This window comes from Ursus americanus, chromosome 35 (genome assembly GCF_024610735.1).
Source record: "Ursus americanus isolate L20-20 chromosome 35, mUrsAme1.1.p, whole genome shotgun sequence".
Taxonomy (NCBI): domain Eukaryota; kingdom Metazoa; phylum Chordata; class Mammalia; order Carnivora; family Ursidae; genus Ursus; species Ursus americanus.
In genome coordinates, this window is record NC_142161.1 from 16,852,045 (window position 1) to 16,868,647 (window position 16,603).

General features: G+C 40.5%; 1 protein-coding gene across 2 annotated transcripts in view; it reads left to right on the forward strand.

Moving 5' to 3' along the window:
* The first annotated feature begins 13,291 nt into the window (after positions 1-13,291).
* Positions 13,292-16,603, forward strand: part of TTC6 (tetratricopeptide repeat domain 6) — a 178,727-nt gene continuing 175,415 nt past the window's right edge. Inside the window, exons 1-2 of one of the 2 annotated variants that reach the window (XM_087858961.1) lie at positions 13,292-13,441; positions 13,484-14,239. In XM_087858961.1, coding sequence (XP_087715087.1) covers positions 13,292-13,441; positions 13,484-14,239 — 906 coding nt within the window. Of the gene's footprint in view, positions 14,240-16,603 lie in introns of both variants that reach the window. The other variant, XM_045800386.2, reaches the window with a different exon arrangement.

The window sequence follows — 16,603 nt, forward strand, 5'->3', positions numbered from 1 at the left end:
TTTTCTCCCTAGCCCCCTCTTCTTTCTACTCTATTCTCTGTCTCTGTTCTCTGCACATATTGTCCAGTTTTCCTTGCCTTTGGGCTTCCAATTGGGTTCGGCCAATGTCCGGGCAATGGTGCAGGAATGAAGGGTATCTAGCAAATGGCATGACAACAGAAATCTATGAGTGACCCTATTCCTTCAGTCCCATGCAGGAACTCTGTCACAAACCTTGTAATTCGATTGGTGAAAAATGCATACCATTATTTTGATTTGCATTTCTGAGATTACTACTGAAGTTGAACGTTTTTATATTTCTACTGGCCATAAATACTACTTCTCTCGGAAACTGCCTTTCAACACCTCCCTTGGTCAATTTAAAATTGTGAGCTTGTCTGTTTCTCATCTAAAGAATATTGAGCCTGTGTTTGTCATAAATATTGTGAGTTTTCCACCAGGTTTTCATTTGCATTATAATTCTGCTTATTTTTCAACACATAGATGCTTTAAAAAGATCCATCAATATTTTAATTAGAGTTTCTGCCTTTTATGGTTTAATGCTTATAAGTCTTATCTATACCTGCTACTCTTGTGCGTAACAAAATCTTGCAACCAGTTGGAATTTATTTTGGTGCATAATATAAAGTCAAGATACATATTTTAATTATTTATTTTCCAAAAAGACCTCTGGATGGGTCTTAATTATGAAGGGGCTTGAATTCCCTTTGGAGAACTTTGCAATTTGTTCTGTGAGCATACTTGAAGGTGTGGAAGCTAAAGTTTTGGGTCTTCCTTTACTTGCTATGCAGCAAATCCAATCAGAGGCTCCAAAACTAGAGGACAAGAGGACTGGTAGGTGGTGGTTTGAGAGTGACAAAAACTAGATGAAATCATAGTGTTTCAATGATTGAGTAGTTTTTAATGCCCTTTTCTAGAAGATAGCACTGAAAGTACTAACATTTTCATACGGAGCCATTACAATCTCAACAATGAATTTGAAATGCCTTTAGATCAGTTAAGTATTCCTTCCTTTCCTTTTTCCTTTCTCTCTTTCCCTTACTCCCCCCTCCCCCTTCCTCCCCCTCCTCCCCCTCCTCCTCCCTTCTTCTCTTCTTACTTCTCTCTCTGTTTCTCTCTTCCTATCTTTCTTTTAGACCTAGAATAGAGTTCCTAGCACAGAATTGATTACTAGCTAGGTGACCAAAGGTAAACCCTTGATCTCTTTGGACATCAGTAACTTATCTGTAAAATGAAGCTAATAGTATCTTAGCTCATGGATTGTATTATCCTATGGTATGAACAGCTGAATACTTTGTTACCATTTTGTATTATAAAAGTATTAAGAACAATGTTTATTTACCATTTAAATTGCTTCCTGACCATATGATAGACATGTTTCGGGGCTACATTAATTTAAAATTTTTTCAAGTTTAGGAATATGGCCTGTATGTTATTTTTACGCAGCATCCAGGGTGATACCAAGAACAATTCACACTAAGCACTTTGGTTCTTTGCTTATTATTTTAATTAGCAAAGGGAAGCAATGTATTTATTGTCCGAAGGGGTTACTTCCACACTTGGAGTGAAGTGTCCTCAAGGAGTACCCGCAAGGCAGTGGTATGTGATGTGGGTGCAATGAAACCTCAGGGACAGCAGATCTTTGTAGAATGCCTCTTCTCTTCTGGACACTCAGCAACCATTTTTGAACTCATATTGGGGAGTAAAGTAACAAACCTTTGTTTTTTTTTTTTTTTAAAGATTTTATTTATTTATTTGACAGAGAGAGAGACAGCCAGCGAGAGAGGGAACACAAGCAGGGGGAGTGGGAGAGGAAGAAGCAGGATCCCAGCAGAGGAGCCTGATGTGGGGCTCGATCCCAGGACTCCGGGATCATGCCCTGAGCTAAAGGCAGACGCTTAAGGAATGAGCCACCCAGGTGCCCCAGCAACAAAGCTTTGAGGTAAGATTATTATCTCCATTTTACAGAGGAGGTTGCAGAATCCCAGGGAGCAAAGCTACCAGCACAGTTGGCAAAGCTGGGTATCCCTACTGGGCCTTACGTCTGTAGAGTGGAGCTTGCCTCAGGGAGGCCTGAGAATGTCTGAGTGCATCCATCTCCACAGTCGGGCTGCTTCGAGGCCCAGCACCTGGGAATTGTGCAGCAGAGCGTTCTTTTATTTTGAATTTCTGGGAAGCATTAGTCTCAGAGAGGACTTCCAGAAGATTTTATCTGCCACTTTCCTGCTCTCATTAATAGTTGCCTGAGTGTTTGGAAGGGGAGAGATTGGTAGAAAGTAGAGCAGTATAAAATAAACACTTGAGGGCCGTCGAGTGCCAGGCACTGAGCAGAGCACTTTCATTTACATGATGGCATTTAGTTGTTTTTTCTGTTTGTTTTTTTTAAATAATAGTGAAATATAATGCAGGAAAACAAACAAAAGAGAAAACAGTGGTATCACAAAGAGAAAACTCAAGCAGCCATCACCAAGGCTAAAATGCAGAGCAGTGCTACACCTAGGACTCCTCCTTACAGTGTCCACTCCCTCACCGTCACCTTCTCCACTCCCAAGACAGCTACTATTTTGACACTTATGCTTATTACTTTTTTGTACTTTTTGTAATACAGCAGCTGAGCATGCATGCATAAGCACTGTAGTTTTTGCTGTTTTGGTTTTTAAACTTTATACGATGATTTCATTCATATGTGGGTTTTAAGAAACAAAACAAATGAACATAGGGGAAGGGAAGGAAAAATAAAACAAGGTAAAAACAGAGAGGGAGGAAAACCATAAGAGACCCTTAACTATAGGAAACACAACTGAGGGTTGTTGGAGGGGAGGTGGGTGGGGGGATGGGGTGAATGGGTGATGGGCATTAAGGAGGGCAGTTGATATAATGAGCACTGGGTGTTATATACAACTGATGAATCACTAAATTCTACCCCTGAAACTAATAATACATTATATGTTAACTAAATTGAATTTAAATAAAAAATTAAAAAATTAAACCTCATATGAATGGAATAGTAGAGTGTATACTCCTTATGTTGGGCATATTAGCTCACAGAGACTCACCTATGTTGTTTCCCACAGATGAAGGTTATTCACATCCTTTATTGCATTTTATGAATATACCACAATTAATTTATGCACCCTACTTTTGATGGACATTTGGATATTTACCAGTTTTTAGCTATTATGAATGAAACTGCTATGAATATTGGTGTAGGTGTTTCTTGGTGCATGTTTACATGCATTTCTATTGGGAGTAGAATTGCTGGGTCATAGAGTATGTGTGTATTCAACTTTAGCAGATAATGCCAACCAATTATTGCTTCTAATAACCTTTCTTATCTTGGACATCAAAAACTCTGAATATGATGAATCCAGGATTTTAATAGGAACTCTCCAGAAGTCTGAATCTCATGCCTCCAGCATTACTCGTTTAAATGTATAAAGAACATGAGTGCCAAGTAAGCAGTTGGTTTAATGGGCCAAAAAACGGCCCATCTAGGAGACTCCAGGCCGGGAAGCTCTTTGGGACCAGCAAGTTCACAGCCAGAAAGCTTGAGTTTTGGCATCTGGTCCAAGACGGCCTTGCAGCTGGCTCCGCGAGGCAGGAACGCGCGGGCGGGGATCCACAGCGCGGAGGGATCCACAGGAGCCAGAGCCTGGGCGCAGGGCGGAGGAGGACGCGCTGCTTGTTGCCGAGCAACGGAGCGCGTTCTTCCTCCCAGTAGAGCCTGTCCGAGCCCACCGGCCGCTCGGCCCCAGGAAGGCGGGTAGGATACACCGCTGGGCCGCGGCACTGTCAACCTTCCCGCCACCTGAATGGGAGCAGAGGCGTCCCCGCAGGCGGGTGAGAGGCGGACGGGCGCCCTGGTGACTTCGTCTGGGAGGCTGTGGGAAGTAGAGGCTGCGATATTTGGGCGGAGCAATCGGCGTCTCCGGTTCTGCCTCTTTAATCCACACTCATCTGTGAGAAAATCAGTGTAGAAAATAGGGCTAGGGTGGGAGAAGGGGTTGGGGCTGGAGTAGGGGCTGGCATGCCCTCGGGAAGAGTGAAAACCTGGTGGAACGGAAAGATAGGTAGGTTGTGGGGAGAGGAAAAGGAGTTAGGAAGGCAAAAGACAGGAAGGAATCAGAGGGAATGTGGCGAGGGAGAAAGGTCACCATGGAGGGAATTTAATCTCCAACTGTCTGACCTTTCCTGGTATCCATTGACAGGGGCTGGTTGTTTTGGGCAAACCTTACACACCATTAGGTGATCTCCCCCACTGAGGTCAGTGTGTCTAATTTTGGAATAGGAAGCTGTTTCCTGAGTGTGGCCCAAAAACTCTTTGGTGGGCAGTGGGATACCGGAGGCAAGGCAAGGATTATCTAGCATCCAAGGCCACAGATCCAGTGGAGCTATTGCAAGCTACCATTGCAAGCGTTTAAAGGAGTTCAGTAGTTCTTTTTATTATTCAACATTCAAACATTAAATCTCAACAAATTGTTTTTTTCCCTGTTTACAGCTTTATAAAGGTATAATCTATATTCCATAAACTGCACAGAACATACAGATTAGTAGTATAATGTATTGCAATATAATGTACAGGTGTACAATTTGATAAGTTTTGACGGATGGATACACCTTTGAAACAATTACTGCAGTCAAGATAACTGAACCTTTTTTTCCCCCAAGTTTTTATTTAAATTCCTGATAACTGACCCTTTTCATTTCTCTGCTCCCTTTGGTATCCACCCGTTCTCACATGCTCCCACTGCCCCCACCCAACCACTGATCTGTACCGCCATCTTAACAATGCTGTCTTCTAGTTGGTGAACATGGTTTGGAATTTTATGTAGGTCTTTAATTTCTCTTAGCAACGTTTTGTAATTTTCAGTGTAGCGATTTTGGACATCTTTCGTTGGATTCATTCTCAAGTATTTTATGTCTTTTTGGGAATTATTTTCCAAATATTTGTTACTAGCATATTAAGATACGGCTGATTTTGTATATTAACTTATATCGTACAACCGTGATAAGTCACTTGTAGGCAACTGGGAATCGTTTTGTAGATTCCTTGGAGTTTTTGACCTAAAAATCATGTCACTGCAAATAGGAACAGTTTTACTTTTTCCTTTCCAATCTATTCCTTTTATTTCTTTTCCTCGCTGTATTGCAATGGCTAGAACCTCCAGTACAATGTTGAATATATGTGGTAAGGGTTGAGGCATTTTTAATATTTTGTTAATGGATATAAAGGTGTCCACCTACTTGCTTTCATAAACAACGTTGCAATGAACAATGTTAAAAAAAAAAAGAGTTAGGGCACTTTTGCCTAGTTTTCCATTTTAGCAGGAAAGCAAAAATATAATGTTAGCTGTAGGTTTTTTGTAAACCTCTCAATCAGATTGATGTTCCCTATGAAGCATATTTGCATAGTTATTTCTTTATTATTATCATGAATGGGTGTTGGATTTTGTCAAATGATTTTCTACTATCCATTGAAACGATCATATGTTTTCTTCTATTTTCTGTTCACGCTATGAACTATATTGACTTTCAAATGTTAAATCAATTTTTCAACCCTGGGATAAACTCTATATGATCAGAATATATTATACTTTTAAAAATATATTTTTGGATTTGATATACTAATATTTTATTAAAGATTTCTAGATCTATATTCATGAGGGATATTGGTAACATAATTTCTCTTTTAAAAAATGCCTTTGTGAGGTTTGGTATTATGGTTATATATAAGTCTCAGAAAATGAGTTCCTTCCTCTCCTATTTTCTGAAAATATTTGTGTAAGTTTATTGCTATTTCTTTCTGGACTGCTTGAGAACCATCTGTGCCTGGAAGTGTCTTTGTGGTAAGATTTTTGGTAATAAATAAGCTTATTTAACATAAGACTATTAAGATTTTCTGTTTCTTATGTTAATTTTGGTAAATCAAACATTTCAGGGATTTGACCATTTTATCTAAATTGTTGGATTTGTTGCTATAAAGTTGTTTGTTGTATTTTCTTATTATCCTTTAATGTCTTTAGGATCTGTAGTGAAAAGCACTTTTTTATTCCTGATATTGCTGATTTTATTTTCTTAAACAGTCTAGGGAGGGGTTTTAAGAATTTTGTTGATGTTATTAAGGAACCAGCTCTTGGCTTTTAATTTTCTCAATTATCTTTCTGTTTTCTGTTTGATTTATGTCCTTATATCTTTCTGTTTACCTTGGGTATACTTCACTCCTCTTTTTCTAGATTCTTAAGGTAGAACCTTCGGTTATTGATTTTAGACCTTCGCTTTGATTTAAGCACTTAAACGCTGTACTGTTCCTTTTAGTCACTACTTTAGCTGCGTCCCACACATTTTGATATGTTGTGTTTTCATTATTATTTAGTCTAAAATATTTTCTAAGATTTAATATTTTTCGTATTCCATTTTACTTTCTATTGATTTCTTTGTATTGCTTTAAAAAACTGTTTCTCTAGGAATTATAATATACATTCTTAATATTTCACAGTCTGGTTAATATCAAACTAGTTCACATAAAATGCAGGACCCTTACAACCATAGTTAAGTCTTTTTGGTTCTTGTCATATGTGTTGCATCCATGCTTACAAACACCCCACAAGACAATGTGATTTTCATACAATTAAAAAAAAAAAAGACTAAAAAATGGTATTTTAAACTTACCCAGATGCTTGTCATTTCTAATCTTCATTCATTCCTAAAGATTCAGATTTTCCTCTTGTATAATTTCCCATCAGTCTGAAGAAATTTCTTCATTATTTCTTATAATTTTCTAGTCTGCTGGCGAGTAGTTCTTTTAGTTTTCCTGTATCTGAATATGTCTTCATATTGCTTTCATTTTTAAAAGAATATGCTTGCTAGATACAGAATTCTGTGTTGACAGTTCTTCGCTTTTTTAGCATATTACAAATCTTGTTTCACTATCTTTTGGTTTCAGTGGTTTTTAATGGGAAGTTTTTGTCATTTGAATTGCTTCCCTATAAATAACATGTTGTTTTCTCTGTCTGCTCTCAGTATTTTATCTTTGTCTTTGATTTTCAGTAGCTTACATATGGTTTTCTTTGGCTTTATCCTGCTTGGAATGTACTGGGTTTCATAATTCTATAGATTTAGGTATTTTTTTCAGATTTGAGAGGTTTTCAGACATTATTTATTTAAGTATTTTTTCGCCCCATTCTCCCCTCTCCTTTTAGGACACTGCTTACCCATATGTTAGAACTTGTGATACTGTGGGACACCTGGGTGGCACAGCGGTTAAGCGTCTGCCTTCGGCTCAGGGCGTGATCCCGGCGTTATGGGATCGAGCCCCACATCAGGCTCTTCCGCTATGAGCCTGCTTCTTCCTCTCCCACTCCCCCTGCTTGTGTTCCCTCTCTCGCTGGCTGTCTCTATCTCTGTCAAATAAATAAATAAAATCTTAAAAAAAAAAAAAAAGAACTTGTGATACTGCTTCATGAGGCTCTGAGGGTGTTTTCTGCACCCCCCCCAACTTTGTTCTTTCTCTTTTAAATATTGGATAAATCTGTTGATTTATCTTCCAATTCACTGGCTCTTTTCTCTGACTTCTCCATTCTGTTCAATTTTTATTGAAAGTATTGTATTTTTCAGATATAAAATTTCTATTTCTTTATTTTTATTTCTATCCTTTTTCTATCTTTTTATTCATCATTAATATATCTCCCTTTGCTTCATTGAACATAGTGATAACAGATGCTTTAAAGGCCTTGTTTAATAATTTCAACGTCTGTGTCGTCTCTGGACTGGCATCTGTTCATTATGTTTGCCCTTGAGAGTGGGTCACATTTTCCTGGATCTTTTTATGTTGAGTAATTATTTTTCTTATTATATCCTGGACGTTGTTAATGTTTTGTTGTGTAGACTCTGGATTTTGTTATATGCCTCTGAAGAATGTTGATGTTTTTCATTTGTCTGGCAATTCACCAGGTTACACTCACTGTAAGCTCTATCTCACACTCTATGATTGGAAGTAAGTTCAGCTAAATCTCACTTTAGCTCTTTAAGCTGTCGTTGTGCTGCTTTGAGTTTGTCCTACATATGCACACTTCAGAGGTCAGTCTAGATTGTGTGGGGTTTAGATCCAGAATTAGGGGATTACCTTCTCTGGTTCTCTCTCCTTTGGGATTTGTTTCTCACTCCTCAGTGATGCTTATTGCCAGGGGTCTTTTCTTTGATTTTTTTGGCCAGAAGAATGAAGGGCTTTCTATCAAAGTTTTTGTCACCTGCACTATACCATTCTACAGTATGGATGGTGTTCAGGGAAAGGCCACAATAAACCTGGAAACTCGCCTCCAAACCAGTGTTTCTACAAGTGTCTACTCTCCTCCACAATCTGCCCACTTTTATTTACTTCTAAGAATCCTCAGGTATTTGTTTTTCATATTTTACCCAGAGTTTATCAACTGTTATTAGTGGGGGATTTTCTATGGATGTGGATGTGGAACTCCAACAAATTACTTTTGAAATTGAGAGCATGCAACATTTACCATGTCAAAACCATGATGATAATAATAATAAAACTCTTATATTTTTCTATTTTGGCTATTTAAGCAAATTAGATGAAGGAAGTTAAAGAAGGAAAGACAGAACATGGGGAGAAGGAGGAGGCAGGGAGATGTTTTATTGTTTCATTGCCTGGTATGTGTTCGTTTGTATGTATATAGGCTGTGGGCGTATTCTAGGTACTGGTTTTAACAGTAGAATAAGTTTGTAGAGTCTTGAAATTTCTATGGGCTTCTCAATACTTTAGAAAAAAGCTTTTTTGTGAGCTTGAAAACAGATTTTCTCTATTTTCTATATCATTTTTAACCAGCACAATGTAAGTATGAGTCACTATTATTGATATTATTAAGATTAAAGATAGCAAAACAAATATTACAGAAAGTATCAAAAAATAGAAAAAAATACCATTCTCTCATTCTCTTAACAAAGTTATTAAAATGATCATTTATTTTCTACTAAGCTTCATAAATTATAATCAGTGCAAAAACAGATCTCACTCTACCACTGCTACTTCAAAAACAAGTATTGTTTTCAGAATATTTTTATTTTCCTTGCAATGTGAAGATTTTACCAGATGTGATAGACTTTCTTTGGACTTAGATATTTCTTCTGGAACTTTCCTGTGCATTGGAAGTTGATGTTGATATGAAATTTAGGAAGCGAATTGAGAGGATATATGGCCATGGACCCAAGAGAACCTAAATCTTGTCTTTACTATGTCATCCTTCCCATTGAGGTGTCCATGACTATATGTAGATGAGGTCAAGACCTCCATATAACCAGCTAGTGCTTTGGCTCTATTCTCGATAAAATAATCTGATGAACTAGGCCTAACATATGAAGGATTCCTTTCCCTGTGTGAGGTGATTCCATGTAGTTTATCTGGTGGTCTGCTTTGTTTATTTCTACCTTAGTTGAAGTCTAGAGTGGAGTATAGATATTCTGTTCCAATAGGAGGAACAGCCACAGCTGCAAGAACCAGAGAGCAACCTGCCCCAGAATCTAGAGAATTCATTATTTGCTCTCTTTGGGCTTCTAGCCCTTTGTGGTTGGAGAGCTTGATTCTCATGTCTGAGCACATCTTGCAGGAGAAGTGAGAAGGCTGGATCTTGGCCTTTCTGACTACTTAAATGTTAAGGCACTGAACCTCCTGGGAGAGGAAAAAGAAAAAGGCTCGAGTTCCAATAATTGGGAAAGAAGCAGAGAGTGAAATTACTGCTCAGGTTATAAAGATTTGAAGCATGTTCTGTCCCATTTTAAAGTGTAAAGTAAACTTAAGCTGGATTGTGAGCAGCAGGCTTGACACCTTAATACTTTTGGGGACAGCTACATTATTTTTCCTTAAGAATACCCACACCATGGGGCGCCTGGGTGGCTCAGTCGTTAAGCATCTGCCTTTGGCTCAGATCATGATCCCAACATTCTGGGATCGAGCCCCGCTTGGACGCTTGGAAGCCTGCTTCTCCCTCTCCCATTTCCCCTGCTTGTGTTCCCGCTCTCCCTGCCTCTCTCTCTGTCAAATAAAGAAATAAAATCTTAAAAAAAAAAAAAAAAAAAAAGACTACCCACACGGGAACTAGTCTCTTTCTTTTAATAAATTGCTACCAAAAAAAGAGAGAGAGAGAACATGTTATTTTCCCATGAGATTGGATGTTTAAAAGTCATTTTACATATTTTGTGGTGTTGAGGGGTGGGTGGGGGGAAGAAAGGCACCAAGCTTTGGTGGACTGCCCCATTTAGCATTGAGATACCACCTACCTTGAAAACACAATAGAAGTTCCTGTCAAAGTTAGAAGTTCTCTATCCTATTGGTTTTATTTTTATATGTGAAGAGCAACTTTCCTATGAAGAACTCAAGGGAATTTACTGAGAAATGTTAAACAATGAACACTTGATAAACTTCACTAGCAAACCGAGAGCCTGAGAGAAGTTGGGATGGGAATACAAAGCAGGAACTAAGAAACAAAAGGGAAGTGCAGTTGGGAGAGTCAAGTCAGATTCTCATCAGGTATCAATGTGCTTCTGTTCTGTGCTCTCTTCCAGTTACAGCCTTTGTAGGAAGAAATGCAGATGGTGTCAGTGTGAGCATATTACCGCCTGTGCAAACAATAATAGCCAAAACACTATGAGGAGGATGTTTTATAAAAAGGGAAACTTCCTTAAGGGTTTTAGAAATCATTTCTAAAATTCATATACTGTGGTGCAAAAAAGAGCCAACAGCATATTATTTTCACTTTTTAATATGAAATTTGGTTATGGATAGAACTGAACTCTTCAAGGTCTAGGCACTGGTGGAGATGGGTAGAAAAAGAAAGCCTATTGATTCCTAGGTGAGAGCTCTGCCATGTAACAGGGTCTTTTGTTTTAGAATCACCAGCAGATACTAGAGATTAAAAGCAATATGACTATATTGAGAGGCTAAATAGGATGTTTTGTTCATATTGCCCATACTCAATGGTAAATGAATAAATCTAATTATAAAGGTAACTTTTTTAATGAATTAATATAAGTCCAAAACCAAGAATGTGGATAAGATGATAAGCAAAGAAATGCAAAGTGAAATACAATTTTTTCCACATTTAAGTCTTAAATCCATCTTATTTGGGTATATGGTGTAAAATGAGGTATAATCTCCCCCCCCAACAATCAACCAATTGTCTCAGCACAACTTATTGAATACTTCGTATTGCCAATTTAACAGTCTTTACAACATAACTCACAGTATTTTTTATTCTTTTGCTCAGTGTACATGATGATTCTAGCGGTAGTATAGCCGTTTTAATTCTTATATCTGTATACGTTTTATTTATCTTGGTAGACAAATGCTCCCTCATTTCCCTTTTTCAAAATTTTGCCTACTCTATCCTGTTTATTATTTAAAATGAGTCCAGAATTACTTTTCAGAGTTCAAAAGTATAATTTTTAGATTTTGATTATGATGGCATTAAACCAATACAATATTTTGGAAAGATCTTATGTAATTACAATATTTGATTTTTTTCACTATTTAGTCACATCTTTCTTATGTCCTTCAGTAAAATTGTAAAACTATTCAGTTTCAGTACATTTCTTGTTATGTTTATTGCTAGATACTTATTCTTTTAAAAAATTATAAATGGAATTTTATCACATGTGTTTTTGCATGGATCGTTTTGGTATAAAGGAAGTTATTGGTTTTTGTATAAAATTAAAAAAATTCAAGTGCCTTGCAGAAATCTATTAGAATTCTGCATAGTTCTTTGGTTTCGATCTTCTAGGTAGATAATCATATTTGCAAATATGATGATATTGCAGAGGTGTTTCTGCTTTATTTTTTTTTTTTCAAAGAACCTTGGCCTTGGGTTTCCTAAAAGTAAACAAATTGGTTTTTCTAATTCATTATTTTCTGCTTTTATTTTCATCGTTTCACCCTTGTTTCTTAAAACTCCCCTCTTCTTGGCTTCTGTGGAACTCTCCTCCCCATTTTCCTCTCTGTTGCTTCTGCTCACCCCACCCCCCAGAGGTGAGTCCCACCTACCACAGACTCTGTCGCTGGGCCCTTCTCTATTTGTATTTCCTGTTAGCCTGGCTTTTGTGAATGACCTCAGATCTGTCAGGATCTGAAAATCCACTTAAGGATCATAGATGAACTGGTCCTGCTGAATACCAGGGTTTTTTTGTTTTTGTTTTTAAATTATGGTAATAAATACACATAACATAAAATTTACCATTTTAACCATTTTTAAGTGTACAAGTCACTGGAGAACAGAAGCTTTCTTGTGCACTTGGCTATGACCAAAACTTCATCAAGATGATTCAAAGCTCCTGTTTTATGAAGGATCTTTAATTGCTCCCATTTATTCCTTCTCATTGGCCAGATCCTATCAGTTTTACCTTTTATGTCTCTGTTTTCCCTCTGCCCCATTACCAAGGCCGGGCCTTATGCTCGGGCTGTGGAGACTCTTACTTGCCTCCCTCCCTTTTTTGGTCCCACTCAGTATCCCCCAAGCACCAGATCCTATCAAGCCACAGTCTATTAAAAGTTTTTGAATGGTTTTCAGTAGTCAAGAGAAAAAGTACAAATATTTGGCATTCGTGGCCTCATGATCTGGCTGCAGCCTACCTTGTTGCTGATCACTTCTCTCTCTTCATACAGTCTGCTCTAGCTCAGGAGACATATTGAGAGAAGTGGGCTGGGTAAGGAATGGAGACACCCAGGACCAGTTGGAGAAGGAAGAGGAAACTGCCATCTTGCCCCAAGAGTAGGGTTTTGGCCCTTCCATTGCCAGAGCCTTCATTTTTTTTCCTCCCTAGAGAACTGCTAATCTGGAATTGTATGTGAAATCTGGGAATTTAAAACTGTTGGTACAAATTAGTATCTTTGAAAAACTTGGAGCAGTTGAAAAATCTGTTCGTGAGCTAGATCCATTGTCACAGTTGATGGCCTCTTCTCTCTTAGCAGGCTTTCTTTAGATTCTCTGTCCCTGTCTCTCTTGTCTGCAGTCGGGACATTACATTGTAGTCTAAAGAAATGTTAAATCCAAGAGCAGTTTCAGAAATTCCCACCGTAAAAAGGTTACCGCCTGAAAGGTTTTCCATGGTTCCGGGGATATGGCCAATAGTTGGATATAAAATGATATAAACTAATACTACCCGCTTGTGCCTCTGGGAGCACACCGCGTTCTGCCTTACGAGGCTTTTTTGAGGGGGACTTGCATTTATTAACGTGAGGTTTGTTGTAGATATGTAATATACTGTTGTTATTTCACAGGACAAATTAGTCAAGATGTCCACAGTTTCGAAGCATTTTGGACTGAAATACAAAGAAGAATCGTACATCTTTAAAGAGCTCGAGAAGATTCGCCAGGAAACTAAAAAGGATCTTCTCCGCTTCAAGCAGACGTTGGCCTCCAAGCCGGCTGTGGATGAAGCCCCAGTGTGCTGCCTCCAGGCCCCCGGCCCTGTCGGTCCTGGGGAGAAGGGCGGCGCCGCCTACGATGGACCCCCAAAGCCATCAGGGTCCCCTCGAGCCAAAGGCCCTTGGAGCGCCGCGGCGGCCCTCCTGCAGCAGGCGCCCCGAGGCGCAGCGCGGCCCCCGGCCCCGGGGGAGGCGGCCGCTCCCGGGAAGACCCGGCCGTTTCGCCCCCAGGACTTCTACTTGCGGAGCTCTGCGTTCCTCCGGCACCCGCCCCAGAAAAAGCCTCCGGCCATCGCCTCCGGGGCCGGCACGTCCAGACCCGTAGTCCTGATGCCGCCCCCTGCGGCAAGGGAGAGGCCCGGGGCGCGCCTGGGCCGGAGGAGCCCGCGGCCCACGGGCCCCGAGCCCGTCCTGCACCCGGCCCGGGAGCGCGACGCGAAGCGGGAGCCGGCTCCGCTCGCAGAGGTCCGCCGGCCCAAACCGAGGAAGGGCAGCACCGTTTCCAGCCAGGAGGGCGACGCCGAGGCGGCCGGCCGGCAGAGGAGAGCCAGGAGTCACACCCTCTCCCCGAGCCCGGGCCCAGGCAGCCGGCAGCGCGACGCGCGCGGGTCCGTTTCCCAAAGCCGGCAGGGGAGCGTCCCGCGGGGCGACTCCCGGGAGGGCGCCCCGCAGGCCGCGCAGCCGGTGCGAGCGATCCCGACCTCCATAGAGGAGATCATCGCCTCACTGCAGTCCGAGGCCCAGCTGGCCTCCGACCGGACCATCAGAGAGCTCATACAGAGTGTCCTCGGCCAGAACTACGACTTTAAAATGGAAGTAGGTGAACCAGAAGGAGAGTTAATATTTCTCCTGGGTAAATGCAACTTTAGGAAACATTCGTAGCATTTTTGAGTGCGTACGGTGTGTTACAAGCTAGAAAAGCTAGACAAAACACCGGGGTGTTATTCAAGTGCTTTGAATTTGGAATTCTAATTTTTGAATATTCCATCGAGGGGGACTATACACTCTTTCAGTGAAAGAAATTGAGAGGTTATCTCAAAAATTAGCTCAAAGTACATTGGTCGCAGACCTGAGTAATACATCACTGGTAACCTTTCGTTTCAAAGTCTTTGTGACTATTTAGTATTGAAATAACAGAACAGATGTTTTATATGGAAAACTCAGCTCTTTTGTTATAGCTTAGCATTAGCAGTGAATTTTTATACTAAGCAAATCAATCTATTACTACTAAGAAGTTGAATTTGTAGTTCTGTGATATTTTTAGTGAAAATCACTCTCAAAATATATTTTTTAAGATTTTATTTATTTGACAGAGAGAGAGAGAGATGAGAGAGAGCAGACGGCAGGGAGGAGGGGCGGGCCAGAGGGAGAGGGAGGAGCAGAGGGGGAGGGAGAAGCAGACTCCCCGCTGAGCAGGGAGCCTCCTGCAGGGCTCCATCCCGGGACCCCAGGATCCTGACCTGAGCCGAAGGCAGATGCTTAACCTACTGAGCCACCAAGACACCCCTCTCTTAAAATATTTTCCATAAATTTATTCCCTGGGCCTTCCCAGTTATAGAGATTGTAAGTGATTCTTGTGTGCCAAGCAACATGAGACACAGTTTGTGTGCGTTGTGTCCCAACGGCCTCATCGGGTGGATACCTAGAAAAGTCCCACTTTACATAGGACGTTCCCTAGCTTTAGTGATGTTAAAGGATTGGCTCAGTGTCCCAAACTGAGCAATGGCAGATCCTGACCAGGTGGTCACACCCCAGAGACTGGACTGGAAACATGCTGGAACGGTCCATTTCTTGATTGTGATATGTCCCCAGCAGGGAGCAAAGCTAGATAGGGTCATTGGTTAAGATATTTTGTCCATTATATAGACTTTGCTGTGGCAGGGACATTCAAAACAAAAATAGTAACAAGGGAATGAGTCCCACAGAAAGACAGAGAGAGGGAGGAGGGGAGGAGGAGGGATGGGGGAAGAGTGGAACGAAGGGGAAGAAAAGAGAAAAAGAGAAGTAGTGTTTTTGAGAATGACAGTGAGGGTGACTGTAAGAGGGAAGAAGATTCTGCTACTGTTCTTGACTGCGGCACCAAACCTCTTCTTAGTACACAGAATACTGCTGCCACATTATGTCTTTAAAAATGTTTCAGCCCCAAAATACACTCTAGGTTGTAAGGAATGTGATCATAAAGCCCATTAGGGAATAAAAACATGTAAGGACAAGAGTCCCCAGTGTCGTCTTTGACCTAATGTTTGTCAGCAGAACAGGACAAATGTTTTCAGTTAAGACCCACACCTCCTCATAGTTACTCAACAGATCAGTGTGGCTGCTTTAGGGCTGTTTCAAAATGGGGATTTCTTTTCTTTTCTCTTTTCTTTTCTTTCTTTCTTTCTTTTTATTATGTTCGGTTAGCCACTGTATAGTACATAATTAGTTTTTGATATAGTGTCAATGATTCGTTAGCTGCATATAACACTGTGCTCATCACAGCATGTGCCCTCCTCAATACCCATTGGCCAGCTACCCCTCCCCCCAACCCCCTCCCTTCTGAAACCCTCAGTTTGTTTCCCAGAGTCCATAGTCCCTCATGGTTTTTCTCCCTCTCTGATTTCTCCCCCTTCATTTTTCCCTCCCTTTCCCTACAGTCCTCTGTGCTATTCCTTATGTTCCCCATATGAGTAAAACCATATGATAATGGTCTTTCTCTGCTTGACTTATTTCACTTAGCATAATCCCCTCCAGTTCCATCCATGTCGATGCAAATGGTGGGTATTCATCCTTTCTGATGGCTGAGTAATAGTCCATTGTATATATGGACCACATCTTTATCCATTTGTCTGTTGAAGGGCATCTCAGCTCCTTCCACAGTTTGGCTATTGTGGACATTGCCGCTATGAACATTGGGTGCATGTGGCCCTTCTTTTCACTACATCTGTATCTTTGGGATAAATACCTAGTAGTGCAATGCTGGGTCATAAGGTAGCTCCTTTTTTAACATCTTGAGGAACCTCCACACTGTTTTCCAGAGTGGCTGTACCAGCTTGCATTCCCACCAGCAGTTTGAGAAGATTCCCCTTTCTCCACATCCTTGCCAACATTTGTTATTTGCTGTCTTGTTAATTTTTACCATTCTAACTGTAAGGTGGTATCTCATTGTGGTTTTGATTTGTATTTCCCTGATGGCTAGTG